This window comes from Mixophyes fleayi, chromosome 5, assembly GCF_038048845.1.
Source record: "Mixophyes fleayi isolate aMixFle1 chromosome 5, aMixFle1.hap1, whole genome shotgun sequence".
In the NCBI taxonomy this organism is placed as follows: domain Eukaryota; kingdom Metazoa; phylum Chordata; class Amphibia; order Anura; family Limnodynastidae; genus Mixophyes; species Mixophyes fleayi.
The window spans coordinates 249,306,000-249,319,971 of NC_134406.1; the positions used below are offsets into that span (position 1 = coordinate 249,306,000).

General features: G+C 39.5%; 1 protein-coding gene across 6 annotated transcripts in view; it reads left to right on the plus strand.

The window, feature by feature from the left end:
- The window catches only part of RGS22 (regulator of G protein signaling 22), an 82,791-nt gene that overhangs the window by 10,626 nt on the left and 58,193 nt on the right, over positions 1–13,972 (plus strand). For all 6 annotated transcript variants that reach the window (XM_075213859.1, XM_075213860.1, XM_075213856.1 and 3 more), the window contains exons 6-12: positions 1,379–1,544; positions 2,306–2,450; positions 4,601–5,261; positions 7,839–8,000; positions 8,226–8,406; positions 9,909–10,057; positions 10,860–10,971. In XM_075213859.1, coding sequence (XP_075069960.1) covers positions 1,379–1,544; positions 2,306–2,450; positions 4,601–5,261; positions 7,839–8,000; positions 8,226–8,406; positions 9,909–10,057; positions 10,860–10,971 — 1,576 coding nt within the window. The remainder of the gene's footprint in view (positions 1–1,378; positions 1,545–2,305; positions 2,451–4,600; positions 5,262–7,838; positions 8,001–8,225; positions 8,407–9,908; positions 10,058–10,859; positions 10,972–13,972) is intronic.

Genomic DNA, 13,972 nt, shown 5'->3' on the forward strand with positions numbered 1-13,972 from the left:
AACTGTTGTATGAACCATAAGTCTGAGAGCTGCTAGAGATCATTAGTTTGTCATCTACATTTTATTGTACGGATTTGATTTATATTAATGTCCAATAGTGGCTTGGCTTCCGGACATGAAATCCTAAATAACAACACAAAAGTTTTAATACAGCTGCATTGCCATTTTTGTTATTATATTATATTTTTATACCTATACATTATATGTAATAGCGCTGTCCTTTGTGAGGGAGAGAAAATAAAACTATTATTGCAGGGATTGCTTAGAAGCTGTTATGCATGGTTAATCTTTATATCGTAGTTTATCGTTGGATACCAAATGTAACCAAGGTGACCACAATTATCCCATTGTCAAACAGCTGTAAAATGTAAGTGCTGGAGAGGGAGCAATAAACCAGGGAGCAGTAACCATGACTGGTGTAAGCTATACAGGATAATGGATAGTTAGATAAATGAAGCTACAGGGAAACGTAAATTTAAAATGCTGTCTTCTATCAGAGGAGGAAACGCAATACAGACTTCTTCACTTTAAAAAGTAAAACGGTTATTTATTTATTTGCACAAATAAACATTAAACATTTCAACAAAAAATGCAGCGCACATTATATCAAAGGTCAAATACATTAAACCAACTTAAAAAAGCAAAATGTTTTGGATGGTTAACAGCGGTAGACAGACATAATGAATAAATGGTGCAGAGATTTTTCGATATTTGTTTTGACTCCTATAATAATTTAAGCAAGGAATGAAAATTAGGTCCAAATGTAATCTTGACGTACTAGACGTATGTTCATTGAGCGCTATCAAATTCTTTTTCATTAGTAAGTTCCACTGAAGCTCTGGAGCCTGAGTAAGCATGGCTGTATTGTATATTTGTAAACAAAAGCCTAATGCTTCTGTCTGAAGCCTACCCGGGCATAATCCCAGTCTTCCATCGTTACATAAACCTTTTAATTAATTAAAGGGCCCGCGTTCAAAGTTTTTTGCAGCCCCCTTCATCCCCTGGAAGGGGGCCTGTGCCGAAAATAACAAAGACTCTGGCTCAGTACTACAGCTTTAACTATCTCCTGTGCTGGCGCCATATTTCTGGCACTCTCTTTGGATGGGTTCGGTGGCACTATTTGGTTTTAGTCCCCTCTTGCCCTTGAGGATAGTGCCAGAAAGCTTCAATGTTTGTAAACGTGCACACACCTTGCAATGCACTTGGCAAACTAATAGGAACATTTCTACAAATAAGTAATGCAGTTTAGGATCTCATTGTTGTAGTTCAGAAACTGTCTGCAAAATCCCAATACTTTTTAGGGTTAGTAGTTATTTAGGATAACGTGGTAAATGCTGACACTAACTATGCTGTTGGCTTGTTCTATTGGTATCTACAGACTTGCTAAGCTGATGTCCCAGGTCAAAGCGAGCAACACAGGGGTGAGATTACAGGTTGACCCACATTACCAGCCCTGGACGCACAGGAGAAAAGACGTCACTTCCCTGACCCCTGACACTGAAAATGAGGAAATTATGAGGAATTTATTTGTTACACTTGGTCAGGTAAAGCAGACAGATGGAGTAGACTTCAGTACACCTTATGTCACACCGTGTTACAGTTTATCCATGTTCACTTCAATCTAAGAAGTCTACTTGCCAACGTTTTTGACCTCCCATCCAGAAGGTCGTTGAAGGGAGGTCCGAGTGGCAGGTGTGAGGGGTGTGGCAATATGATTCATGTCATCCTGCAATTTGCATAACCTTGCTGCGGGGTGGAGCCATGATGGGTCATCATGGCCCCCACCCGTCCACTTGATTAGAGAATTGGACAGGATGCTGGAGACTGGCCTTTTCTCCCAGGAGTCTCACTGAGATTTCTTGAGTGTAACAAGTATGCTAAAAAGTGTAATAAGGATCTATATTAATACTACTGGCCCTGAAATTATCAGCATACCAAAAATCAGTCAAATCAAAATAGATCTAATAACCATTTTTAGTCATGTCTTAAAATCACTAGGCAGCCATTTTGTTTACTGTTACCCCTCTGTTCATGACAAAGCTACCTATCAGTTTGCTAGGAACTGGTGACATCACAGTTCAGAGGGATGTGATATACTGTATTCACTTGAACATTGGTCCGGCCCACAAAATGCTTAAATCTGCTGTGTTGAAGTGACGGATACACTTTAATCTGGGTACAATCTGAACACCGTTAAAATCCAACCTTTATGTAAAATACATCACTTTCTGTCTTATAATAGACCTGTTATGTCTTAGCTATAATGTGTGCATCTGACCAGCTGGATTATACATGTGTTTCACAGGCGTCTTTCGTTCAGACAAAGGAGTGGTTCACGATAGCAAAACAAAGTCATCCCACCACTACCACAAATTCAGTTTCTCATCCCATCAGCTGGGGACCAGCAGACAGCAGCACTACATTGTTTCATGAACGTAATAGAAATCAAGGTAAGTAACAGCATCTGCCACATATGTACAGATCACTGGGAACCTTATTGCTACTGCGGGACTCTCGATTCTGTTCCTTCTCTGGGGGAATTTACGAAGCGTACCCAATGCTGAACTCCTTGTTTTTTCATCGCTGTGTCCACTCAGTTCACCCAGCACACATTACGGTGTAACTCTAATCCCCCTTCTCTGGAGCCGCCACCACAAACTATAGGTGACCCTCATTCTGCAAAGAGTCTGAGACATCTTTCGGGGGGCACTGTGCAAAGTCCAACCTACCGCTTTAGAACCAACTTCTTCAATCACAAAAACTCTTATTCTTTCTGCTAAAATACTGCTTGTCTTAGACACATTCATGGCTTGAGAGGACATAGGGACAGTCTTTTGTTCTATTAAACATGCCAATTGTGTGTGTAAAGTTCTTTTATTACATAGCTTGAGTGCATTGCTCCACCGAAGTGCTAACTTGGAGTATAAAATGGTTCCTATTGTTAAATATACAACCAGATCTCCGTTAGTTCTGCTATGCTGCAAAATGTGTCTCCTTTTGTGTACTGGAAGTGGCCGTGCATCCATCCATATGGCGAGGAATGACCCTGAAAATGTGCCCTCTCCACCCCTTCATCTCATTACAATAATCTTGCTCTGCAAAATAAGACGCACTGGTGTGCCTACACCAGGGGTTGGCGACCTTTTTCTATCAGTGTCCCGGCTAAAATCTAGTCAAGCCCAGGTGTGCCAGTTGTGTGTATATATACTACATTATATATAATTCATATTATGCCTCATAGTTGTGCCCCAGTTCATATCATGCCACATAGTTGTGCCCTCAATTAATATTATGCCACATAGTTGTCCCCCAATTAATATTATGCCACATAGTTGTCCCCAATTAATAAAATGCCACATAGTTGTGCCTCAATTAATATTATGCCACATAGTTGTGCTCCCAATTAATATTATACCACTTAGATGTGTCCCCAATTAATATTTTACCACATAGTTGTGCCTCTCAGTTTAACTTAAAACTTACAACTATTTGATACTTACCTTTACAGTGATCACGTCTGAGAGCTGGGACTGGGAACTGCTTCGCTGGAGAAGCCAAAGATGGTGGAAACGGAGATGCTGCACGTTTCAGCCATCTTTGGCTCTTTTAGTGAGGCAGCTACAGAGCTACGGCATGCCAGATAAAAGTGGTCTGTGCGCAGGGGGTTTTCGGCCCCTGTTCTATCCCTTACTTCACTAGGAACGCCTTCACTCTTCCAACTCCAACCCTCCGCCTGGGCATACGGCTGCTCCTTCATAAATGCACCCAACTTGTTATTTAAATCTATACGACCTGTTGAAAATCTAGCTGTACCCCTACACATAAATTTTATTTGCTGTGAATCTACAATATAGTACTGCCCCTTCATAGCCAGCTGCCATGTATTTAGTGGTCTTTTTGGCCACACAGTAAGATTTTGGCTGGTGGACTTGATGAAACTTAACTACCAATTTCCTTAGTGACCGCCATGTCCAATGAAAATATGATCCACTTACAGATATTGTTAGATATGGCTCACAACCAGGTCAAATCAATTATCAACATATATGTGGGCTCATTGTTTGATCGGAAGTGCAAGCAGTAGTACCAAACCACTGATTGCAACGTGTATGGGGCCATTGGTGTTTCAATACGCCACAGTGAGTGTCCCTTGCTAAGTTCTGCTGTCACTTGGTAATATTGTTCAGAATTACTCATTTGTGGGGGGGTTTTGGCTCCTCCTTAAATAAATGAGAGGGTTCTTACCAGAATAAATGAAAGTAACACAATGGCAGCGATGCAATTAGCCACGAGTTTCCATAGTTACCCTGTATCTGTCTCTGTTCTCATTACTAGCAATTACAATATTGAAAACCTTGCTCATTTTTGCTCGGACCTCTATGAGGTGTGATCAAAAATAAGTGAAGATCATTACTTACAACATCACATGGTCAGGTTACTATGGAAACTTGCGGCTAATTGAATTGACCCATCCCGTATAAAATAATATCTTTACATAGTGGATGCAGCAGCAGAACTAAACCTTTTCTGACACTTAAAAATATTTTCCAACCACGCTCGCTATAGTCATGTCTAATTCTTGTTTTGTTTTTTTCTAAAGCTGTCCTAAGTATTTCCAATACCCAGAATGCCAGTCTCCACCAGATGACTAATAAATCACAGTCTGGTAAATCTGAGGACAGGAAGAGTATCTCACCAGATATTCAGGAGGAAGAGGAGTATCCTGTAACTATTGCAGCATCTCCAACACCGAGTCCAGTAAGACTTTATGTGGAGCAGAAACAAGGGAAATTGTGCAATGTTGAAGAAGTGGTAAAATCGGGAGAAAATATTCCAGGTATTGCTCAAAGTCCACAAGTTCCAGTCTTCCCAACCATTGAGGACTTTGCTTTTTATTATGTTGATCGAGTTATGAAATCTGCAGTCTCCAAGGTCAATGGACAGGTATTGGAGGAAAGTTCAGACAAAGTTGATATTTTCGACTTATCCGAGGTGGCAATACAAAGGGCGCAGGAAATGGCTTCTTCCACTAGCTCTGAAACATCCATTGAGGAAGAGATCGGTGCCTCAGAATCTGACAGCGATGTACAGGACATTGTGGATTCCTCGCATAATAAACAGGAATATTTTCATATCCACAGCCGGAAAGAGTTTGAAAAGTTTAAATCATTTATTAAAGGGACTTCTGGGGAAAAACTGATTTTGTTGTGGATGGACATTGAGAGGTTGAAAGCAATGAAGGATATGAAAAGAAAACAGAGGTGTGTCTTCTTTTATAGATTGTAATAGATTATTAGGTTATCTTTTGCAGATTTAAGGTTAATAAACCTCAAAACGTAACATTGGGTATGTTCTTAATGTTCCTTTATTAAGCCCAGCATAAAACATCTAGCAAATTACAAAGTTAGAGTACTCACAGGTACCATAAACTGGAATATTAATTTAAGTGTGCAGAAAAGAAAGCCCTGCACTAAAGAGCTTGGTTAGGTAATGTAATACATACAGAATTGAATGGAAGAGATTGTCATGCAGTGTTAATAAAATAAGTGCACACGAGGGGCCTGATGCTGAGTTTGACACATATGCATTAAATAAAAAGTGTTCAAAACATATGTACATAAAAAGGTCATAGGCATCCGAGATGTGTTCAGCGCGGCACCAGTAGATGTATACTAAGTTCATGTCAACTGTACATCAGATACACGTGCACCCGACCAGGTCATAAGTTCATGAAAAGTTTTAAAACGTTTGTTTTGATAGCAAAAGATGCATAGGCAAACCGAGGGGGGGGGGGGGGGGGTTCCTAGTGCCTGGAAACCCCCCTCCAAGCCTGGGGTAGTGTATAATTGAGGTGGCTGGACCCTGCCCCTGCTTCACACAGCTCTGCTTGAAAAGGGAGAGTTGCGTGCACCTAACAGTAGTGCATGCAGCATTGGCCATGTATATTATGGGGAAAGGAAGAGTTGGAGAGCAGCCAAGCGCTGTCTAAAATTATAGCTACACCCCCATGTATACTGGCCACGCCCACTGGTGGCATGTTGTGGAAACCCCCCTCTACAAATCCTGCGTTTGCCCCTGAGATGCATTCGCTATTAGGTTTGATTTGACTACAAAATCTTCCTCCTCAGGTATAAATGAATGTAGCAAAAGGTTAGTTCTAAAATACACCCAAACAAATCATATACTATAGGCACAACCAATGAAGAAATGCAGAGAATACACAGTCAGCCCATCAGAAGCTGATAACTAGTGCTGGCATCTATCCTAATCATCAGTGTGTATTTGTACCAGCTCTCAGACACCCGCAAGTCATTCTGCTACTGACAGACATATCTGCATCTCTGTGCGGGTCTCTCTTACTTGTAGTTATGCAAACACACTCTTATTGTGCTTGGTCTACATTATACCGCTACTTCCCTCCCCCGGTACACCTCTGCAGTCATAAGGAGGCGCAAGTGTCGGATGCAAACAAATCAACATATGCACCTATTGACTTCATTTATGTGCAGCGCTGTACGGAAAAGCGCATTTTATGCTAAACAAACGGGTGTACTCCGAACTAAGCCCAAAGGTGAGCAGTTTGTTGAGACACAGCAAGCACTTCTTAAGGTATGATTTAAGCTTTGTTTTGAATGTAGACAGAAGGAATTAATATATATATATATATATATATATCAGTTCTAGGGGCAATGTATCAGATTTTCATCTTTTTTTTTATGCTTATTTGCAAACTGCAAGTGTGAGAGAGGCTGATTTGATTGTAACCCATGAATACCCGCCGTTTCCAAAACTGCCATGCTACAAATTGCCTTCCCGATTTGTTTCTATAAAAAAAAAAAAATCAATCGCAAAATGTATCAAGCACGGTTCCCGCACCTATGGATGCCCTGCCCAATGCTAAGTATAATAAATATAATAGTTCTTCCATTATAATTGCATGTCCCTTATATTAATCTCCTGTCTCCTACATTAATCTATATCTGGTACCCCCTTTATTATTTATTACTTTTCTGGTGCTCTCTATAGAATTAAAATCTTAAGTGTTGCCTTTTCAATGGCAAAAAAACCTTATTTTTTTCTGTAGTGCAAACAAAAAACAGATCGGAACAAACTGGTCTGCTCAATTTGAGATCCCTATGAGTTAAACTTTGGTTAGCCCGCCTACTGTATAGACCGACATCCAATTATTAGTTAGAATCAGAGACCTCTCCTGATTGGCTGCCTGTCTATTCAGTAAACGGGCTAGCCAAACCTTAACTGATTTGCAACGTATATCTAATATTGAGCAGTTCGGTTCTGCTTTATTTTTTATTGATTAGGATCAGAGCCTGCTCATCTGTTACTTGCCTAATTTATTAGCCAATTAGATCATATGAATGTTCACTGCATAACAAATAAAATCTTCTCAATTTGTACGGCAGCTCAAGGTATTTCAGTGATGTCATGATGTGTCGGGGAAAGGGGGGGGGGCTATGGCAGATGGAGAACTACAGACTGAGATTTAGATTGTAGAAGGAACAGGGTCCCCCAACAGCACAGAGTAGTGATGTGAGGCTCCAGTTACACTGATGCAGCCGGTTTGTTGTGTTAAATGCACCTTTATATGAAATACCGCTCATGTGTCCCACTTGCCTCTTATGTAATAATGCAAAAAAGTCCATTATTGTCAGAAGGTCATCTATCTCCTCCTTAATACCTGCAGCTCTGTCACAGTGTATCTTCCCATTAACATTAACCATGCATAGTGCTTATTTAACATGATGTGTTTGAAGTATTACCTGTGTACAATAATAATGCAGTGTAAAATGATGCATGTAATTTTGTTTTTGTATCTCAAGTCATATTAACAAGATGAAAAAACTGTATCTGGTGGCAACTAGCAACTATTATCTTCAGGCAGAAGTCTTTATGAAACTGGACCTTCTGGATACAAACCAGTGGAATGAAAACCATCTACACAGTGCCCAGGGTGAAATCGTTAAACCATTGCTCCTGTACTGGTAAGAGGGCATAAGGACGGTTTCTAATTATATGTGTAAAATTCTGTTTTCCACATGTATGTGTAATTTGGAATTAGATGATATGATGAAACTTTGATACAACTGTCAGGTTGTATCTACAACTAACAACTAACTGTGGAGGATAGTTTACTGTGATTAGTGTGAGTGGCTGGAAAATGTTGGTTACATTAATGAAATGTCTGCATTTTTATTTATTTTTTAAAGGGGGCCTAGATTTTGCTCTGGGGATTCCGCCTTGGCTAGTAATGTTGGTGCTGATCTTAGAATTTGGTACGACCGTCAGCTGAGACCCAAAAGGGATGTGGATCCTTTTGCACAGACGGTAACACTGCTACCTCACAGACCCAAGTCTTGTGTGCCAAGAATCTCCACCTCAAGTTCTGCTGTAAGTTCCCCTGACGTACATATGCTCTGTCCATGGTGACCAAATCATTGTTCCGTAACAGCCAGCGGCTTCTGCAGTTCCGCGCACAGCAGGTTCTGCTTACTTCAAGCTGATTAGTATTTCTACAGGTTTGAAAATTGTTAAGGAAACCAGTGGGAACTGGACAATATGTTCTACAGTGGAGTAAACCTGCATCAGTGTCATGTGGTTTGTTGGCTATGTGTTCAATCTCTGTAGAGTTATCCATAACTGCTGTAACTATAATGAAAGCAGTTATATATAGTAGTGATGGGACCTTGAAGCAATGACAAAGGGGGAAATGTGCTTCTCAGGGACCATTTGCATCTGACTAGTAAAAAAAAAGTAACCAGATTATTACCATGCTGAGTATTGTATTGAGGTCCAGCAGCTGTGCGGAGTGGGTGCCCAAGGTATATCAAATCTACCACCAGGTTGGGGCTCCTTCAAAAGGTGACAGTGGGCCCAGACTCTGGTTTTACATTGGCCAATGCAAATTGCATGGCTGTTCTAAATGGTGGAGTGGGAATTTATATTCTGATTTTTGTATTAGTAATGTCTGACAGCAACGCAAATATATGTGTGATCTACATACACCTGCACACACTAAATGCCATCAAAATCACAAAACAAAAGAAAAAAGGCAAAAGAAAAAAACTACTGTGGCAATAAAGATTGCTTAGATATTGATTAGATATTATTTGCTTGCACATAACACATCCCAAGTCTTTTATCTCCTATTATGAAAACTATGTTTGTTTCAGAAAGTGAAATGTGAATGTGAGCATGCCATGCATTCTTTATGCACTAATACACCTATTTATCTACCTGTGCCTGGATGCTACAGAAGTCGTCCTATTCTCGCGTTTCAGCACTTCCTGAGCAACAGTAAATTACCACATTCTTCTGTAGGTAGAAAGACTTTGCGGCCACCTGCTAACAATGGAACATTCCTGGAAACGCAGACTCTCCACCCCTTCAATCTCCGTTATATATCTAGTCCCATCTAATCCCATAATACATCTCCCCTTCGCATGTGAGCACAATTTTAGGTATTGAGAAGATATGGGTGCACTCAGACAGCATATAAAATGACATAAATAATATAATATATTAAAGGACCTTTAGGAGACTCTGCTGAATAAAATAACATATGCCCATAAATTGCACAACTTAACCCAAAGGAAAAAAGAAATTGAGTTCCTGGTACTTAAATTAAGATTGGATAACAGTCTAGATACTATATGTGTTATTAAAGAGCATACCAACATGAAGGATCTCCTTGTCTTGACTCTTGTCTTTATTCTTATCTAAACTACTTGTCCCTGGTCTTCTCAACCATATTCATTTCTCTAATATCTATCTTCTTATTAATAATTTAACTTTTCTACTTTATTCAAAAAAATATTCAAAGAAAATGCTATTATATGTTACAGAGCATTGTAATAGACTTTTACAAGGTCAATTTCTATTTATTTCTGTAGGTAATTGAAAGGAGCCATCCAACTCCCAAAAAGATCAAGAGTGCCTCTTTCATGAGACGATCTGACAGCCTGATATCTGCAAAATTATCAATGCAAAAAAGACAGACAAGGAGCTTACCTGGCAGCGCAGTCCAGTCACACCAACACCGGTAATTAAGAGATATAGCGCAAATAGAACTATATATATATATATATATATATATATATATATATATATATGTGTATATATATATATATAATCATCATCATCATCATCATCATCAGTTATTTATATAGCGCCACTAATTCCGCAGCGCTGTACAGAGAAGGGATGCGACTCTTGGCGATTGCTAGATTGAGCTTCAGCCAATTGAACTGCTGTAGGTGCAGTTACCAGTATCACTTCCCTTTTCCACGGAACAGAACACATACTTGTTTGAAATTCCCTGATAATACATACAACACATGCAGGCTACTTTTCCAGCTGTTTTATAGGTCTACACAGACATAGAAAGCTTCCTATGTGAGATGGCCAAGACCAAATTCTGCGGTACTTCAGATGATAGATTGCCATGACTTGACATACAATATGAAAAAAGTGTGATTTGTATAAGACACGTGTTGATCAGTCTGTTTGCTCCTAGTAAACTTTCCCCTGGTAATGCTCATGAGAGGCCCAATGTTAAGACATAGGATATGTAGAGTACATTGATCCCTATGAAGAATGCAGTGACAATACGCACAAGAATTCAGAGTGCATGCTGGACAGATCATGGAGCAAGACAGTAGACTATGATTCATACATGATCCATTAACTGATCACTTTGAACGCTCATGCGCACTGGCAGCATATTGAACCCTATTTCAAGAGCCACTTAAACTGTATTTACCAAGGTGTGAGGCAGCTGAGATGACAACTCTTTGTACAAATCCTTATAACAAACCCATGTTCTTGTACATTCTAAACCGTAGGACAAGATTTAGACCCACAAGCAGCTATGTATCTACTGTACGTTCAGGCTGGGGCAAGGAGAGCATTGGACCACGGTGTCATTACACTGCTCCGGAAGAAGATATTATTTCAGTAAGTACATTTTTATTAGAACGGAATCAGGATTTTACATCAGAAGGGACCCAGTAACGTTGCATACTTATTTATTACAATATCCAATGAATGACAGATTGCAAAGTGCTCATTTTAAATATCAAAATAAGAAGTAGGTAGTACTGTCCACTTATGTATAAATGGGTTTGTTTAATAATAACTAAGAAAAAAAAGGAGTAAATGTTCCCCGGGACAAACCATGTTGCAATGCAAGGGGTGCAAATTACTGTATTATTTTGCACATAAGTTTAATACTGGCTGTTTTTTCATCTACCACACAAATACTTGATATCTTTATTTTTACACTGAAATTTAAAGTTGATCTAGGACATGCCCAACTATAAATCTGTCCCCACATTTTAAATTTACCTCCCCCTCCAATGCAACATTTGGTTTTGCCCAGGTGCAAAGTTTCTCCTTTTTTTTATACTTTGCTCTGCTTAATGACTCAGGCCCACAGTGTCTAGTGTAGTTTTGCACCAGGCCAATAGTACTTAAAAAAGTTGACCAACAGTAAATTTTTCTGGTTTCATGAAGCTATCAAAAACAGCTGATTGAGAACCTTTATGTTTTGCTGTGCTATTATATTTTGCTTACCAATTAGTGCATGTATACATTGGGAACTACTAGGCTTTCACTGTTATTCAGAGCACCATGCCCAAAATATTCTAATTTACATTTAAAAATTACTCCTATGTTGCCCCACTACACTCCTGACATTCACCTCACATCTTAACTTTGTGCAGCAGTGCTCCTCACAGTGATTGTGAGGGGGAGGTGCTTACTGTTTAGTGGTGATATCCCTGTGTATGACAATATCACTGAGCAGCAGCAATTATTTATGTGTTTATCTTTTGAGTTTGAAATTTCTGGATAAGGAGTTTCCAGATAAAAGATCATATACTTATACTTGTTTAACATTCATTTGAAATGGGGATACACATTTTTAGAACCAGATTATTGTGTTCTAGTCATATTAAATTTCATGCACAAATACGTCAATATTCCATATATTTGGGGCAGCACAGTGGCTCAGTGATTAGCACTTCTGTCTCACAGCGCTGGGGTCGTGAGTTCAATCCCCGACCATGGCCTTATCTGTGTGGAGTTTGTATGTTCTCCCCGTGTTTGTGTGGGTTTCCTCCGGGTGCTCCGGTTTCCTCCCACACTCCAAAAACATACTAGTAGGTTAATTGGCTGTTATCAAAATTTACCCTAGTCTCTCTCTCCCTCTCTCTGTCTGTGTCTTTGTGTATATTAGGGAATTTAGACTGTAAGCTGCAATGGGGCAGGGACTGATATGAATGAGTACAGCGCTGCGGAATCAGTGGCGCTATATAAATAAATGGTGATGACGATGATGATTTAGAATATTCTTAAAGAGCACATCTTTTACCCTTTATGGTGAAGATCTTACCACCATGCTATGAAATGACTTGCCAAAAACAACATCAGAAAATCAAGGATTTTATTTTATGCATTTGCAGGAATAAATCCTTACTATCTAGATTTTACTTCACAAGCTGCCCCAAGGCCATTTATAACATTAAGGGGGTAGATTCATCAAAACTTCCATCAGGAAAAGAAGAGGTGTTGCCCATAGCAACCAATTAGATTCTAGATTCCAGCCATCATTTATCTAGTATGTGCTGGAACAGTGATAGCTACAATCTGATTGGTTGCTATACGCCACACCTCCACTTTTCTTTTTTAAAAGGTTTGATAAATCTAACCCTTACCCTTAAAACAGTGTGGAAATAAAACATGTTATGCAAAAATAACTCCCTTACAATGTAAAAGTGGGATATCTGGCAAATTGTCAGTATTAAATACCTGCTTCAAGACTGCTGGTATTGATTGAGAGATTCCTGGAATATGAGACCATGGTTCCATTACTAATTAGTAATTGTAAGGGGATTGTGTGTAAATAGTTTGAGGCTTAAACAGCTTGCTATAAATCCTGACTGCTTAAAGATGGATTATGTGGATGCGGGGAAGTGATGACCGTCTTATAGAGATTGTGAAACACTGCCAAGGTGGGAGTTCTAGCCCAGGTCAAATAGCCACTCACTGATCCTTGGTGTGATTCCTTAGCTTAGTAGCATATGCTGCTATTCTGGTCTCGTGCCACAGCCAGGTCCCCCTGACAACGCTTTTCTGTACAAACATCAGTGTTAAACTCATGACCTCATAGGATTACTTGAATGTACTACAAATAAACTCGTTGCCAGTATAAATAATTCATCCCCCAGTATAATCTGATTTCATCAATCCCTGAAACTGGATTCAGGTCCTCCTTGAAGATAACAATCATTTACATTGCAAATGTTTTGAAATTATTATAAGGGCATGTACGTCAGGGGGGTTAGGATTGTTTGCAGGTTCGCCTTTATTGTTAATATCTTGTGAATGACGTCACTTTGTTGAAAATTAAGGTACACCCTGTAGAAAATAAGCATTTTTAGCAGGGGGGGAATCGGATCACTAGTTGCTTTGTTATTTAAAATAGTCTGGGATTGGTTTATAACGGTATGCACTTCAGCAGAATTTATGACCTTTCTGTAAATGTTTGATAAATGAATTTATGTGGACATTCGAATAGCAGGATGTATAATATGTAATGCATACTTGCCAACTCTCCCGGAATGTCCGGGAGACTCCCGAAATTCGGGTTGGTCTCATGGACTCCCGGGAGAGGTATGCTTATTCATACACTTGTCTTATAAATGGGCACATGTGCACAAGATAGATGCACAGTGTCGCAAAACATCATTTGTGCTGCAAGCCCATTTCAAATCACATGTTGCTTGTTACTATCTAATATACTGTAGTTCTCTATTCCTATTACGTGTAGGAGGTGTTTATAACAGATCGCTTAAGCCCAAGCTCACGTGAAACGGTGTGTTTTTCCTACTAGGAAACTGAAGCGTTCACTCACTCTGTCTAGCATTAAAGTGTATAGGAAAGCCTGTGTCCCTCT